The sequence below is a fragment of the Dama dama genome, chromosome 20 (assembly GCF_033118175.1).
Source record: "Dama dama isolate Ldn47 chromosome 20, ASM3311817v1, whole genome shotgun sequence".
Lineage (NCBI taxonomy): Eukaryota > Metazoa > Chordata > Mammalia > Artiodactyla > Cervidae > Dama > Dama dama.
In genome coordinates this window covers 21,862,934-21,880,118 of record NC_083700.1, presented here as the reverse complement: position 1 = coordinate 21,880,118, position 17,185 = coordinate 21,862,934, and the positions used below count along the sequence as shown (strand labels likewise).

The following is a 17,185-nucleotide window of genomic DNA, read 5'->3' as shown; positions in this document are numbered from 1 at the left end:
AGGGATCATCTTGAACACCACTTATTACCAGCAAGACGACACTTACCATTAGGTGGCACCACTGGACCATGGGGCGTTTGGAATTTGAACTGCTAGGGCAACTTTTACCATTGACCCAACCTAGCCCCACATGTAAACGCGATCCTAATTACGGACCCCCCAACGCAACTAATTCTTAAGTGTTTACAGCCACTTTCTCTGGTAAAGTAAGTGGCTCTGAAAAGAGCCTTTGTGTATAACGTAGATGTTCGATTTCGTCCTTTGAGCGCCCTTACTTGGAGCTGGTGTACTTGGTGACCGCCTTGGTGCCCTCGGACACGGCGTGCTTGGCCAGCTCGCCGGGCAGCAGCAGGCGCACCGCCGTCTGGATCTCTCGGGAAGTAATGGTCGAGCGCTTGTTGTAATGCGCCAGGCGCGACGCTTCCCCAGCAATGCGCTCGAAGATATCATTGACGAAGGAATTCATGATGCCCATAGCTTTGGACGAAATGCCGGTGTCCGGGTGCACCTGTTTCAGCACTTTATACACGTAAACGGAATAGCTTTCCTTGCGGCTGCGCTTGCGCTTCTTGCCGTCCTTCTTCTGCACTTTCGTGACAGCTTTTTTAGAACCTTTTTTAGGCGCAGGAGCAGATTTTGCTGGATCCGGCATTTTTGCAGGAACACACGCTTGTACTAAACGATGCCGACTACCTCAGACCTGGCCCCTTACGCGTTATTTATAGAGCCTTTATGCAAATGAAGGCTAACAGAGTACTGCATTTTTATTGGTTAATATACAACAGTGTCGTCATAGAGAGGCAGAGTCCATGTAAATAAGGTTCCGCTGGCGTTTTCTTAGTGGTTCTTACAACAAATGTCTTGTTAACCAATCAAAATGTTCTGTTTCACACTAAATTAAGTAAATGTAGTTTCACCTGTTTGGGGTCTTTTGTTCAATGATTTTCACTTTTTCTCGTTGACTTGTATATAGTAGCGATCTGAAGCGCGTGCTAAAGACAAGCTAACGTCCTCTTATTTTTGCATCGTTTTACTCCTCTGTACTATTTTGTGGAAGTTTGGTTCTGGTTTTCGCAACAATACCTTAGCTGCCGCCCCCCCCGCCCCCTTTTTTTTTTTTTTTACGGTTTGCGCCTTGTCTCATGCAGTTAGGAAGATGGGATCCTATATATCTCAGGGCTCTTGTCCCCATTCTTAACAGTTGAAATACCGAGGAACTACTTGGGGATCGAGGATTTATCTAACACCTGGCCTAATTCTAGTAACTGTAGAATCGAGCTGAAACCGATTACTATTCCTACAGTAACCACATAATGGCGGCCTTCTTCAGTATTCAGATTTGTGCTAACGTTTTGTACTAGCAATTTGGAAAGCGCTACAACTGGCAGAGAATCTAGCTTCTTGCAGTTCTCTCAGAAATCTAGGTTGGAGCTCTGCGCTAAGAAATCAAACCGGCTTGTAAGCGCAGTTAACAAAAATGACCTAGACCTCGCTTCTGGGGCTCCCTCTAGCGTCTGGCAGCTTTAATTCCATAACCTCACCACTCAACGCGTGTTAAACTCCCCTACCCGCTTTACCCTTAACATTCGTGCATTAAGAGCTCACCGACTAAAGTGAAAGCTGGTACAGCTGCTTTTTATGAAAACGTGGGTGGCTCTGAAAAGAGCCTTTAGATCGTCTACTTTAAGATGTACGCCTTAAGCCCGCTCCCCGCGAATGCGGCGAGCCAGCTGGATGTCTTTGGGCATGATGGTCACGCGCTTGGCGTGGATGGCGCACAGGTTCGTGTCTTCAAACAGCCCCACCAGGTAGGCCTCGCTCGCCTCCTGCAGCGCCATCACGGCCGAGCTCTGGAAGCGCAGGTCCGTCTTGAAGTCCTGCGCGATCTCGCGCACCAGCCGCTGGAACGGCAGCTTGCGGATCAGCAGCTCGGTCGACTTCTGGTAGCGCCGGATCTCCCGCAGGGCCACGGTACCCGGCCGGTAGCGGTGCGGCTTCTTGACGCCGCCCGTGGCCGGCGCGCTCTTGCGAGCCGCCTTGGTGGCCAGCTGCTTCCGCGGGGCCTTGCCACCGGTGGACTTGCGGGCAGTCTGCTTCGTACGCGCCATGGTTTCTCACAGGTTTTATTCAGCGGCCCTCCTCGGCAGTCTCATTTATAGACATAGCCTCGTCTTGATTGGGCCAGAAAAGCTAGCAATTTCCGAAATTGTAATTTCATTGGCTAGAATTCAATCCTATTTGAGCAGAAATTGTAATGCTAGTCTCTTCACTTACGACCTCCCTTTTCCAGCCCTTTTCTATAATCTTATCACAGATTTCTTTTTAAAGACCTTGTCTTTATATTGCTGTTAACTTTCGGAAGAACAATTTATGAAGTGTTTTTGGGATTTATATTTTAGCAGGTTCTTTCAAAATACAAGCACGCCCTAGGTTTCAGCCTGCATTTCCACTTACTAATTATTGTAACTCCTCTCCAGTAACTAGCAAATTTATTTAGCTCCTGACACTGAATTAAGCGACAGTTACATTGCGACTGAGGTTCAACAAAACAATATGTAGTTGAAGGAACCAGAAATTAAACTTCACTGTTACCTGGTTCGGAACTACACCAAAATTGTGTGATGGTTACCAACTCAGAGTTAGAGCCATCTGCCTTCCCCACCCCCCACCCCGAATGAGGTTTTCTCCTCAACCCATCAATGTGTGATTATGTCCTATGGACAAACCGCTTTAAGTAAGGGAAGATAAGACCGGAAATATTTTCTCCCTTACAATAGTGAATAGCTTTAAATAGCCAAGTTGCTTATCAGTCATTTAACGTTAAAGGGTCAAAGCACATAAATTATTTGTTGATTACTGAGCTGCTAGCATATTTTCAATAAAGTGTTTCCTAATGCTTACAGTTTCAAATCTTTTCTATTCTCTATACAGAAATTGAAGATCTTTTGCCTTTTATTTCCTGGGCTCTGAAGAATTTCTCAGAAAATTGCATGTAATAAAACAAAAGTTATGTAAGGTTACCAATGCTTAAAATTGCAATAACTAACAAACACTTTTAATGATATGCTTATTTGATTGGAAAAACATCACATATAAAAACTCAAACTTGAGAATAAAATCAGGCCCAAGAGGCTCAAAACTTAGCTCAAAGGTATGATGATCACTCTCCTGAAGTTAAAAGTAATTTTGAGAGTTTCTCCTGAACATTAAACACAAAGTAGAAACAACCTGTGATGTATGGTTGCCTTAGAAGTCATCTTTAATAACAGAATTCTGATTCATATTAGAAGTCTCCTTAGGCAGCAGCAATCTCCTCCTATAGGGAGAAGATCTAAAATGTCAGGGAGAAAGTGTTGCTGATGTGAACAACTGTTACCATCTCCTGTGGTTATTTTGTAATAATATCTTGCATATACAGAGCACCGCTCACTACTTTAAAATTTTCTACATATGTTATTTAATTCCAGCTCTGTGAAATAGATGTTATTTAACTCATTTTACAGATACACTGAATCTCAGAGATGTTATGGCTCATCTTGGATAAGTAACAAGGCCTACATAATATTCTAAAGCACAAGAAAGAAATCACAGTGGATTTCCAGTTTCTTCAGACTTGGGGTATATCTTAAAGCACTGAAGAATTTTCCCAACATACAATCAAATTACTCAACTCAGTTGTTACCGTCAGAAGAAGAGACTACCCCACGGTAGGTGTCTGGGTTACAGCCCAAAACTGCCTACCCAAGTGTCACATTTCTTTGAAAAACATTTTTTTAAATTTGTTTTCATGTATCCACTCCAGGCCAAGCTGTATGGTATGTGTTCATTTAAACGAGAAAAAGATTCTCAAGCTGTCTGTTTATATAGAATCCAACAGTAATGGGATTTGTATTACCTTTATCAACCAAAACTTGGCACTTGCCACAGGTGCTTGCTGTCTGCCTCTACAAGGATTAAGTCATGGGCTGCTGCAGCTGCTGACCGCCAACACTCCTTGAAGGAGTTCAGGGTGGAAAGCAGAAATTAGGCACTCTGTGCTCCGGAAAACTGGCAGGATGGGTCTTTAGATAGTTAGATATTCTCAGGAGCTGATTTCATGAGCCCAATTCTTATAAGAAAATATAGATATAAGATATCTAGAAAAACACTAAAATCCTCCATGGTGATAATTGTCTCTTGTGACTAGCAGACGTTTCATAATGCCAGCAGAAATTCTATAAAAAATATGTGCTTGATTGCATGTGCTCCCTTTTTTCCAAAATCAAGTATATATTGTCTTTTCCCTCTACCTCTTTGGAAGTTTCTCAGAGCTATCTGAGGTGCGGTCTCCCAGGCTGCAGTCCTCATATTGCCCCAAATAACTTAACTCACAACTCTCATGTTGTGCATTTTTTGTTTTTTTGTTTTTTTAGTTGGTATCTTTATAACAGAGAATGAGAAAATTCTGAGAGTCTTCCTCTGGCTTAATAAAGAAGCTGAATAAGAATTTCTGCTTCTCAGAAAACAGTGATGCCAATTTAAATGTTAACTCTGAGACAACAAATCAAATAAGATAATCAGAATAGTACATTATTATGGGTCATACATAACATTTCTCTGAATATAACAATCTGTAATATATGGTCACCTTAGAAGTCATCTTTAATATGATACATGATTGTCTTAGAAGTCACCTTTAATAAGAGAATTCTGATTCATATAAGTTCAATTTCACCTAGTCTCCACATTGAACAATAGAGTAATAATCCTTTCAATGTTCTCAATATACCACTTTATGAAAAGCAAGTTTATAACAGAAGAATCTGTGCTTTGCTGCAGTGGTGAGGAAGAGACAATCTTTTTTAATATTTCTGAAGTTTCTTTCATTAGAAATAACAAGAATCTGCAGTTTTAAGACTGGGCACTAAAATTTCATTATTTAGTACTGAGTAAATGGCAACCCACTCCAGTATTCTTGCCTGGACAATCCCATGGATGGAGGAGCCTGGTCCTCCATGGCTTGCTGTTGGGGGAACAGGCTACAGTCCACGGGGTAGCAGAGTCGGACATGACTGATCGACTTCACTTCACTTCAGGGGAAGAAAACAGGCATGAGAAGCTTAAATTTTACCATAGGAAATAAGCAGGCAAAACATATAATGTTTTGTATGTGCATGTGTTTGTTTTTAATACAAAAAAGTAATGAACTAAATTATAAGTTCTAGGAAGATAGTTTGTGTCTTGTTTTTTACTTCAAGTGCCCATGAGGTTTCAAGTATCTCAAATTTGAGACTAAATCTTCATTCTGTGGGTTTCAGGCCACGTGCCTGCTTCTTTTCATTTTGAATGGCTTGCAACCCTGGACCAAATGGAGAGAAGGCAAAGGATTTGGAGTTTCCTTTCTTATCCCTTTCTGAGCTAAACTCTTTCCCCCAACACACTACTTGTTGGATAAACACTTCCCCTTTCCTGCCTGACCTTAACACTACTGCCTGTACTGGGAGGAAAAATTTTCCTTGACCCACTTAGGGTCCCTGGCTGAGTCTGAAAATTAAACAAAGACAGATAAATAAATGTGTGTGCTTTTTTCCTGTTAAAGTTTTACATGATGCAGGAACATTCATAAGGAAATGAAGATCTGAAGAAAGCAGCCTGAGCATTTTCATGCTAGATTTAATGAAGAGCAGGTGTTGTGTAGAAATATGAGCGGTCAATGAGTATGAAGTAAACGTACTAAACTAGGGGAACAGCAAGGCCTGCTTATTAGGATTCTTCTATGTGTCCCTTTGTCTTCAGAGATAAGGGTGCTCTTTTTCTCTGGGAATAGGGAGGGCACCTCTCACAGAAGAGTTTTATGACCTCTTTCAGGTGAGAAAGTCTGGGGACGGTCATAGTGACCCTCCTCCTGTCATTTTCTCAAAATTTCTTCAGCTATTCAATATGCTGAGGTGCCATATTTTGGAGTAGCATGTCTTGAAACCCATCAGTGGCAATATATGCCACCCCTAAAATATGTCATTTTGAGATAAGGATTATTTTAAACTAGGGGACTTCCCTGGTGACTCAGATGGTAAAGAATCTGCCTGGAATGCAAGAGAGCTGGATTTGATCCCTGGTTCGGGAAGATCCCCTGGAGAAGGGAGTGGCAACTCACTCCAGTATTCTTGCCTAGAGAATTGCATGGACAGAGGAGCCTGGCACAGGCTACATCCAAGGGGTGGCAAAGGGAGAAGTGGCTGAGCAACTTTCACTTTCATTTTTCGCTTTTTAAACTGAAGGCACTTGAAAAACAGCAGATGCAAGAAGGGCCCTCTGATAACCCCTTTTCTTCCTTAAAAAAGGAGATTAACCCCCCTGCCCCATATGGTAGGTGTCTTCTCTATACAGGAGCGTGTTCCAAGACAGGGAATCCTGGGAAGCCAAGAGGAATCTGCTCAAACAAACCTTATTAAACTAACCCATATCTTCCTAGTTACTTCTCTACCTAGTTAACTCCCCTAGTTAACTTCACATAGTTAGCTACCTTTGTCCAAACCCTTTGGTCTTGTCACATCTCTAGAATTCATCGGGTTTTTTATGTTTTAAAAGTTTTATATAAGCTTGGAGCCTACCTAGGTCTTCATGTTCCTTTTGAAGACTCCTGTATACACATAGAAATATGAAATTACATCCTTTTTTCCTTTTGACTGGATTTATGTCAGTTTAATTTTCAGGCCCAGTCACAAGAATCTAAGATGTAGAAGAAAGTTTTCCCTCTGCTATAAGTTTATACAATTTCTGGCTTTCCAGTATAACATGTACCTGTGAACTGTAGTAGGTTCAAGTAAAGTTACACACAGTATTTTAAAGCTATTCAAACAAGAACTTTTTTTGCTTCATTAACCATCCTCATAAGATTTGAGCTACATATTGCAGGGATTTTATAGGCTATTATTTTTAACATTTGTTTGACTCTGTGGATCACAACAAACTGTGGAAAATTCTTCAAGAGATGGAAATACCAGACCACCTGACCTGCCTGCTGAGAAATCTGTCCTGCTTCTGCAGGACAAGAAGCAACAGTTAGAACTGGACATGGAACAGCAGACTGGTTCCAAATCAGGAAAGGAGTACATCAAGGCTGTATATTGTCACCCTGCTTAGTTAACTTATATGCAGAGTACATCATGCGAAATGTTGGGCTGGGTGAAGCACAAGCTGGAATCAAGATTGAAGGGAGAAATATCAATAACCTCAGATACCCAGATGACACCACCCTTATGGCAGAGAGCAAAGAACTAAAGAGCCTCTTGATGAAAGTGAAAGAGGAGAGCGAAAAAGTTGGCTTAAAACTCAACATTCAGAAAATTAAGATCATGGCATCTAGTCCCATCACTTCACGGCAAACAGATGGGGAAACAATGGAAACAGTGGGAGACTTTACTTTTGGGGGCTTCAAAATCACTGCAGATGGTGACTGCAGCCATAAAATTAAAAGACACTTGCTCCTTGGAAGAAAAGCTATGACCAACCTAGACAGCATATTAAAAAGCAGAGACATTACTTTGCCAACAAAGGTCCGTCTAGTCAAAGCTATGGTTTTTCCAGTAGTCATATATGGATGTGAGAGTTGGACTATAAAGAAAGCTGAGCACCTAAGAATTGATGCTTTTGAACTGTGTTTTTGGAGAAGACTCTTGAGAGTCCCTTGGACTGCAAGGAAATCCAACCAGTCCATCCTAAAGGAAATCATTCCTGAATATTCATTGGAAGGACTGCTGCTGAATCTGAAGCTCCAATACTTTGGCCACCTGATTCGAAGAACTGACTCATTTGAAAAGATCCTGATGCTGGGAAAGATTGAAGGCGGGAGGAGAAGGGACAACAGAGGATGCCATGGTTGGATGGCATCACCGACATGATGGACACGAGTTTGAGTAGGCTCCAGGTGTTGATGATGGACAGGGAAGCCTGGCATGTGGCAGTCCATGGGGTCACAAAGAGTCAGACATGACTGAGAGAATGAACTGAACTGCAACTTAGAAAAAAAATTCAGGCTACAGTTGTTAGCAGGACACTTAATACTTCTGGTCTGTGGGGAAAATTAGAACAGAATGCTCACAAGTCAACCTACATATAGCCTGTCCGGGGGGAAAAAAAAAGTATTTTTTAAACATATCCTCTTCCTCAACATTCCTTTCATTTAATTTTTGTAACAACAGTGTACATATGTTATTTCATTTAATACAGCTGCACATGGATTGCTTTCTCAATCTGAATTTACTTGCAACAGGGAAAAGGAGAATTTATTTCAGAGAGAATTTTGTTTAGGTAATGAGTGATTAGTCCCTCCACAGGCGGATGAAGTGTACTGAAAGTTTGTAGATACTCTCTCTGAATCTGCCTAGGGCCCTGTTCCCTCTGACATCAAAAATCATCACTTCTGTCAGCCTGGGGAAGGAGATATATGGACCCCAGGCCGAACAGTTTCTTTCAGGAGGCTGGGCTCTGCCCAGATAAAAGACCATATATTTCTCATTCATGAAGTTAAGGAGACCTCCCTGACTACACATATGCTGACAGGCTCCTTGGAGGTCAAAAAGGGAGGGGGCATCACCTCATAGTAATTGATGTCAACTACCTATAAGCCTGTTCACTAGAATCCATCTTGGCTAAGAGATGCATGTGCCCACATGGAAAGATCCTGAGATATACCAAATACAGACTCAGAACAAGGCAAACTGAAATGACTGGCCAAGGGAAGCCTGGAAGCAATGCCCCATAAAAATTATTCAAACCACCATGAGAGTGCTACTCTCGCTCAGCCTGCCCATGTGTATATATCTGCACATACTGGACTCTTAATCCTCCTAACAAATACTGGTTTCACTACTTTCCATCTTTGTGCAAATTCTCTGCAAAGCCAGAGAGCCAGGGCCTTGTCATTGACCTCTGGTCTAGTGGCTAGGATTTGGTGCTCACTGCCACGACCCCAGCCTCAGCCTGGCCAGAAACCAAAGCCCTGCTTCAAGCTGCTGCAGGCTGAGAGCACTTGAGATCAAATCTTGGCTTGCGGTTGTTTCATCATGTTTCACTTTGGTTGTGTCTTTCTTTCCTAGTAGCGTTTGAAGCAGTCAAATGGAGGAACTGTTCTTTTTATAAACAATTATTGAGCTTGTGCTAGATACTGAACAACATGTTGGTTTACAAAGAGAAATGAAAACCACTGCCAGGCACTCAAAAGGAGGGGGGCTATATAAGATGCAAAAGATACATAAAATAATGTGATAGATTCTGTAAGAGTTGCTAAAGAGTCAGAAAAAAGCATGTGTTTCTGTGCCCTGAAGCAGCAAATGGAGAGGAAGATATTACAGGGAAAGAAAAATAATTTTCCCCCCACCCTTCTGAGTTCTCAGCTGAGACCTCTGTAATAAAAGACAGATTAACAAGAGAAAAACAAACAAATTTATTAATAGGTATACCTCAGGTTTATGTGAGAGATACAGGGCAAAATGAATAACTCCCCCAAATGGCTTAGAATACAGACTTAAATACCATCTTAATAGGAAAGAGTGGTCAGGTAGGCCTTTAAGGGAGAGTAAATGAATTTTAGGAAAGACGAATGGGCCCCTAGAACAGATGAGTGGTGTGATCGTTTGTGACATTTGTCTGAATGTGGTAGTGATGTCCAGTTTCCTCTGCTGTGTTGCGCCAATCTTCCCTGATTGATAAAATCCCATGGAAATGGGATTTCTATCCACTGAGTTCCTTTCTGAGGATCTGTCTTTAGGTAGGTAAAGGAGTTCAAAGAAAGTCTATCCCTATATTAGCTGTTTTTCAAAGTATTACAGCTCAAAATAATCAATACACCAATGCCACATATTTTGAGGTAGCATGTCCAGAACACTCAGTCATATTCTGAAGTGGCATACGCTACTACCCTTCAAGATCTATTGTGAATTCCAGGTTGCTCATTTAGGCTTGTGATGCATGATAGCGCCATCCAAAGAGCAGAGTTGTTCAGTCACTCAGTTGTGTGACTCTCTGCAACCCCATGGACTGTAGCCAGCCAGGCCCCTCGGTCCATGGGATTCTCCAGACATAAATACTGGAGTGGGTTGCCATTTCCTTCTCCAGATGAGCAGAGAGAAAACCTCAATTTTTATAGGGTGGAGGGAGAATATATTTCCTCAACCCCCACAAGAGTCACACCTTGGAGAGTTTAAACATTTTGATTTGGGGAGATTTTGAGTTTAAAATGACTGAAGAATAATCAGGAGAATCTTTGAACCTGGAGCCTAGAAGTTTAGATAAAGATATAGATTTAAGATTCATTAGCACACAGAAGTGGAAAATCCCATAGACGGAGAAGCCTGGTAGGCTGCAGTCCATGGGGTTGCTAAGAGTTGGACACGACTGAGCCACTTCACTTTCACTTTTCACTTTCATGCATTGGAGAAGGAAATGGCAACCCACTCCAGTGTTCTTGCCTGGAGAATCCCAGGGATGGGGGAGCCTGGTGGGCTCTATGGGGTCACACAGAGTTGGACACGACTGAGGCAACTTAGCAGCAGCAGCAGCACACAGAAGATAGAACTAAAGGAGAGATGAAAGAAGGCAGATAAATTGTTTATTTTTTTTTTTTTGGTCTGTTATCACTTATTTCCCACCAGTGACTAGGCTAATACAACATAATTTGCAAATATATTAGTTAAAATTATAATTTCTAATATTCTGGACATAAATTTTTTGCATCTTATTTAACATTGCTCTATTTAGCCATTAGCTTTTTTCTTTTTTTTTCAAGTTTGTATGTTTTAGACATGGAAAAAATAATAATAAACATATCTCAGAAAAAAGATAATTCTTTCTGAGGTGGAAACCACATCTCTTCCTATATTCTACAGAAGACCCTGGTAATGAACGTGCTATCAGTAGAACCCCAATTTCATAAGGCAGTTTCTGATAATGACTCTCAATATGGAGCAGATGTCCTCTTGTGTGAAACTCAATTCAGCAAACTTTGCTAACTTCATGTGGGGCTTCAATTTAGGCACTGAATTCTCGCTGAAAACAAGGGTCAGATGTAGAGGATCTGTAGGAACTGAGGTACAGAAACCCCTTCAGTCTTCTTTTTTATGTATTGCTTCTTTCTGCAGAGTTTAGGATGACAGTGCGTTGGATTCACTGACTTCCACGTAAGAAGCCTTGCAGTATAGAGACCACTTTTCCTAGGATCTGATTTCTCCTGGGTGAGGTGAAACTCCATGCCTCATACGCACAAAATAGAGACGAGACTCGGGAATTACTGTGCTCTCTCTCTCCTTCCCGCTCCCCACGCATGCCAGGTGCAGCTGCACTAGGGGTCGCCTCCTGGGTCTGTCCGGCTAATTGTGGAAACCGTGTCTGCTGTTTTATGTAACCGTGGTTTCGAAGCCTAGGATCTCTCTGACGGGGTTAGATCCGGCGCTGCAGCTCGCTAACTCCTTTCTGTCTCTGGATTCCATCTGCCCTTCCCCTGGTTTTTTCCCCCATTCCTTTGTTCTTAGCCTAAATCTAATCTCTTCTGGGACCTCACAGACGGCGCGAGACAGAGGCGAAAACACCGGCAGGATCCGGAAGCTTGGATCCGAATTTTCCCGGGAATTCTGGCAAATAGATCTTTTAAAAGAGTACAGTCCACAATATTGTAAAGTAATTAGCCTCCAACTAATAAAAATAAATAAAAGAGTACAGTCCGAGAGGAGAGGGGCAAGATAGGGGTAGAGGATTAAGGAATACAAAGTACTATGTATAAAATAAATAAACTAAAAGGGCATATTCTACAGCACAGATAATGTAGCCAATATTTTATAACTAAATGCAATCTGATTTATAAAAATATTGAATCGTTGTTGGTACACCTGAAATTAATATAAAATGTAAATAACTATACTTCAAAAATAAATTAATAAACATGAAAGGACAGGATCCATTAGAGGGCCCTGTGGAGGGTGGAGGAGGATGGGGAAACAGCAGAAACAACGAACAGTCGAGTGGGCGGGGACAATTGGCACCGCTTCCCGCCCGCGCGCTTTCGGTTTTCAGTCAGGTCCGCTGCTCTTGTATATCTGGGGTAAAAGCAGGCCTTTCTGTCCGCAAGGTTTTCTGAGCAGCTTAGTCATGTCTGGAAGAGGCAAGGGCGGCAAAGGCTTAGGCAAGGGTGGCGCCAAGCGTCATCGCAAAGTCCTGAGAGATAACATCCAAGGCATCACCAAGCCCGCCATTCGGCGCCTAGCTCGGCGTGGGGGAGTCAAACGCATTTCCGGCCTCATTTACGAGGAGACCCGAGGCGTACTGAAGGTGTTTCTGGAGAATGTTATTCGGGACGCCGTCACCTACACGGAGCACGCCAAGCGCAAGACGGTCACTGCCATGGACGTGGTCTACGCGCTAAAGCGGCAGGGACGAACCCTGTATGGCTTCGGAGGTTGAGCTGCTGCCCCTGTGCTATGTGTGACAATCTCAAAGGCCCTTTTTAGGGCCAACCACACGGTCATCTGAAGAGCTGGATACTTAAAATATAGGTAACTTTGTATTTGACTAGAGTGGGGTCAGAAGTAACGAATTCAAAAAATGCCAACGCTCGGAAGACAAGTCACTTACCAAAAGCTGCTCTTCACTTGTCTGCTTCGACTTGTTTGTTTTGGGGCTCGCTATCAATTGTAATCGTTGGACCAGGCTGTGGAAAGTAGTTTGTGTGGGCTTCACTTCTCAGCTCTGGTGATCACACTGGGTGGTGGTAATTGTCATTACAATCTTCTCACCTGGGAAGGTGCAAAAGCACTAGCAAAGAAATAAATCCAGTAACCGGCCATTCAAAAATGAAACAAATATGGGGTTGTTAGGTGAGAGGTGGGTTTATTGAATTTTAAACATTCGGAGATTATCTGGCCAGTATATGGAAGGTATTTTGGTGTCCTGTATTTATGCTAGAGGGGCCTCACAGCCGCTGAGAGCAGTGTGTGTATACAACATTCAAGGGAGAATTTAAAGATTTAAGAGATGTGTTTTTCGGTGATAATATTACAAAGATACAAATGCAGAAACAAATACGAATTTTCAATAAAAGCTGAGCAGACTATAGAACTTTAATGTGAAAGCATGTCTTCAAGAAACAAAGTTCTGGTATGTGATTTTTCCATTAAGGCCTGTTGCGGCTTACAGTAGGAGACTGTCAGAAACATACCATCAATACAGAAAGCAGAGTTTAATTTTTAATAAGGCAAAAGCAAATTCTTATATATAGGTATAGTCTTTATACTACCACTGCTAAATTGCCCTAATTTGAATTGAAGCGTAGGTCCACACCTCTTGTCTAATTGTAGTTTTGCAGCTATTACGTTTGCAAGTAAAAGGGGTTTTTTTGGTGTTTCAGGCCTATGACTTTAGAGGTTTCCAACTCTTTGCAGCCCCACGCACTAGGGGAAAAAAATAATACATAAAATACATACACAGCCCAAAAGTACATGGGTGTCACAAATTTGGGATGATGTGAAATGTAAAAGATGATTATTATAGGAGTCCTAACAGCAGAGGTCACTGGCTGCTGGAAAATGATCAGGCTTGGCTTTAGAGATCGGGCTTGTATCAGGCTGTTAAGGAGCAGAATGCCTGGCTTCCTGATAAGATATACAGTAAAGGGGAGGAGTAGGATCAGGGAGGGAGAGGCAAGAATAACATTTGTGAAGATGTCCAAGTAAGAAGTAAACAAAAGGATTCAATGTTCAAGATGTTTCATCTTCCCTTCAAATTAAAATCTCAACAGCAACTGATGACATTTCTATTTCAAACATCACTATGATTTTTTTTTTTTTCATTTTAAAGGCAATACAGATTGAATTTTTTTCATTTTAAAGGCAATACAGATTGAATATATGAGATCCTCTGAAGAAGGAAATTATCAAAAGTTTGAAAAGAAATCAAAGAATAAAGGAAGGAGGATGCGACATATCCATTATCTAAACTAGTGATTCCCAAAGTGTGGTATCTAGTCTAGGAGCATCAGCTTACCTGGGAATTGCTAGAAATCCAAAATCTTGGACCCAGATTTCGCAAAACCCCAGACCTGTTACATGAGAAACTTTGGGAAGTCAGATCTAGCAATTCGTATTTTAACAAACCCTCCAGTTGATTCTGAAACACATTAAAGTTTGAGAATAACTGGTTAAATAACAGTTTTTCTAAACAAAAATATTTAGAATCTGAGTATACGTTGCCCTAATTTGTTTACGATATGTTAAATTTTGCATCTTTGATACCAAAAAAGAAAAAAACTTTAGGTGAATGATTCTAATAAAAAAAATTTTAGGACAAAATATTACAGGAGGAAAACGTACAACTGCTTATTTCCTTAAAGCATTTGGGGCAAAAAAAAAAGAATAAAAAATGTAGTCAGCTTCTTTTAACTAAATACCATTGGTTGTGTTTTAACAGTACTTAATTTTGTTATGAAGGGATATTTCTTTTTTTATTCTTAAATTTCTTTAAGAGCTTACAGTTTAACCATTAATTATACATCTTATTTACAGTGATTTTAATAGTGACCCCTCTTCCCATCTTGTCTACTCCACTAAATACTTAAAATAAGGCCTGACTGAATCTTCTGTTAGCCATATCCAGCCTCTGAATTTTGTCGAATTACAGAGTATACATTATGCATAGTTTTGTGTTAATAGTTTTGTTTTTGTCGTTCTTAACCATCTGTAACAGTAAGGAATATAATGCTATTTCACCTCTAATTTGATAACAAAATAATTTCCTTCCCGCTTCTACCTCCTGAGTGGCTCAAGTGCTCTTTAAGCCAGCCCTGGCTGTCAGCTTGTTCCTCCCATGGCTGATTCAGGACTTTCAGTACAATACATGTGTACAAATGACTGTTTAGTCTGCATGTCTACTTCCATTACCATGATAGAGGCACTTAAGTGTCACTGGCTAATCAGACATCACACTGGACCAGTTCGAAGACTTACCTTATCTTTCCAGACTCCCAACTTTTCTGAATAGCAGCATTATCCTCCTGAAGGCTAAATGTGCCTGTCATCTTTCACAATGATTCTTCCTCTGAAACATTCGACTCCAAACTTTATATTGTAGCTATTGATGTACATTCTCTATGTGAGCCAAAAGGATAGAATTATCATTAATACAGAATATTACCAGTATATATAAATATGTATGGATATATAGAAAACTATCAAGAATGTTCACAGAAATTTGAGTGATTTATAGGTGTTGGTTTTTGTTGTAATCATTGAACGTTGTGAATTGTTCCAATATCTTAAATAAGCATGTACAATTCCAGCCCCCCCACCCCCACCCAGATAATAAGATGATGTGGGGTGGATGGGGAATGAGGGAGAAAGGAAGAGAGATTCTGGATTATAGGGACCATGGCAAATCTTAACTTTGCCACAGTCCCATTTTCTCATTGTAATATTGCTGAGAATTCCTGACTTTCTTACAGAAATGATTCAAGATCAAGTGAGAAGATCTCTATGAAAGATTAAAGTGAAATCTTCGTATGTGAAAGTCTTGTAATGAAATAGAAACCTAAGTTGATGTATTTACTGCCTATTTCACCCAATGTAGGTCTTCTATGCTCCATAATAACTGGGGAAGCGGGAGTCAGTGTAGTCAAAATTTAAAGAGCAAAGAAGGGAGGAGATGAGGGTGGGATGTTCTGAGAGAATAGCATTGAAACATTGAAACAAGTATACTATCAAGGGTAAAACAGATCACCAGCCCAGATTGGATGCATGAGACAAGTGCTCAGGGCTGGTGCACTGGGAAGACCCAGAGGGATGTGATGGAGAGGGAGGCGGGAGGGGGGATTGGGATGGGGGAGCACATGTAAATCCATGGCTGATTCATGTCAATGTATGGCAAAAACCACTACAATATTGTAAAGTAATAAGCCTCCAACTAATAAAAATAAATGGAAAAAAAAAAGAGCAAAGACGACAGTGGGTAAAGGTGGGTATGAAAAAGTTGGCAGGTCCAGATTTTTCCGAATTAGAGCAGAAAAATGTGAAATCATCTTAAAGAATCAAACTTGCCAGCTGACTTGACTGTTAAAACTTGCCAGCTGACTTGACTGTTAAAATGTGTATAAAGAGTAGAAAGTTATAACAAGTAGGTAACATAGCCTGTGAGAAATGTTAAATATAAACAAACAGAGCATCTTCCTACATAGATATAGGAAAGGGTAGAAGTACCAAGTAAGCACCGTATCAGATATTCATGAGATACATGAAGTGCTGAGTATTCATGGCTTCTATTAGTCCTGTGCATGCTAAACACAGAGAAATCCATAGCTGCTCAGCAAATTATTGGTGAATTACAATGACTGCCAGACACACTTGCCCCTGGTGAATTACAATGACTGCCAGACACACTTGCCCCTGTATCTCACTGACTGAACAAGCTTAAATTAGGATCAAGCACTTTCTGTCTGCTGAGTCCCCTTGCCCACTCTCATTTCTAGTCCTTTTAACTGCAGCATAAAGGGGAAGGCTGATGCCACAGAGCAAGACAGGACAGAAAACTGTGTAACTCAGCATCGGATACAGTGTTGTACTTCCCCCATCATTGAAGCCTATTTAATATGTATGTTAGTTTACCCTTGCTTGGTCATATTCCCTTGCTCTTTGTTTCATGTTTTAAATGGATTCAATTAACTGTGATTTGAACATCTTTATTTGGCCTTTCTGTTCAGTGAACTCTGGAATTTCTTATCTGGTAGTAGAGTAGAAGACTATGATTACAAGAAAGTAATTTCTTACCCACAACCTTATTAGAGAAGAGGGCTGGAAACGAGGGAGGAGAGGAGGGAACAAGGGGGTTGCAACCATCAAAGTACCCTCCAAGGCAGAGATGTACCCTGACTCTCTAGTGAGCATTCCCAGTTCTTGTCATGAGGCAGCCTTTAGAGTGAAATGGTACCCTGGTTGAGTAATGGCAGCCACTGAAGTCATCTGCCTCCAGGCTCTTCCAGTCTTTCTGATTGTAGTTTGGCTTCCCATATAGATTTGCCTGCAGGGAACTAATAGATCAGTTACACTTCTTGTTGGAAATAATTGTTCCAATTCTTGTTCCATGAGTTCTGAAACCAGATTATTCAAGTTAGGATCTTTCCTTTTGCTGTTGTTGTTATGTAACCCGCCAGAAATGCAAAAAAGGAAAATGC

At 41.2% G+C, this 17,185-nt stretch overlaps 3 protein-coding genes across 3 annotated transcripts in view; 1 reads left to right on the top strand and 2 right to left on the bottom strand.

Moving 5' to 3' along the window:
• Positions 1–241: 241 nt before the first annotated feature.
• On the bottom strand, positions 242–686 carry LOC133040158 (histone H2B type 2-F). Its single transcript, XM_061119916.1, has one exon. It carries the CDS (start codon positions 650–652, stop codon positions 272–274), a length of 381 nt encoding a protein of 126 aa, XP_060975899.1. The 5' UTR covers positions 653–686; the 3' UTR covers positions 242–271.
• A 996-nt stretch (positions 687–1,682) lies between these two features.
• Positions 1,683–2,108, bottom strand: LOC133040792 (histone H3). Its single transcript, XM_061120946.1, has one exon. It carries the CDS (start codon positions 2,106–2,108, stop codon positions 1,698–1,700), a length of 411 nt encoding a protein of 136 aa, XP_060976929.1. The 3' UTR covers positions 1,683–1,697.
• Positions 2,109–10,176: 8,068 nt separating this feature from the next.
• LOC133040791 (uncharacterized) overlaps positions 10,177–17,185 on the top strand; it is a 29,424-nt gene continuing 22,415 nt past the window's right edge. Inside the window, exon 1 of the mRNA XM_061120945.1 lies at positions 10,177–12,413. Within this exon, the coding sequence (XP_060976928.1) occupies positions 11,962–12,413 (452 nt within the window). The 5' untranslated portion in view covers positions 10,177–11,961. The remainder of the gene's footprint in view (positions 12,414–17,185) is intronic.

Coding starts and splice junctions, on each gene's coding strand:
- LOC133040792 (XM_061120946.1), bottom strand. CDS start 2,108: ATGGCGCGTACGAAGCAGACTGCCCGCAAGTCCACCGGTGGCAAGGCC.
- LOC133040158 (XM_061119916.1), bottom strand. CDS start 652: ATGCCGGATCCAGCAAAATCTGCTCCTGCGCCTAAAAAAGGTTCTAAA.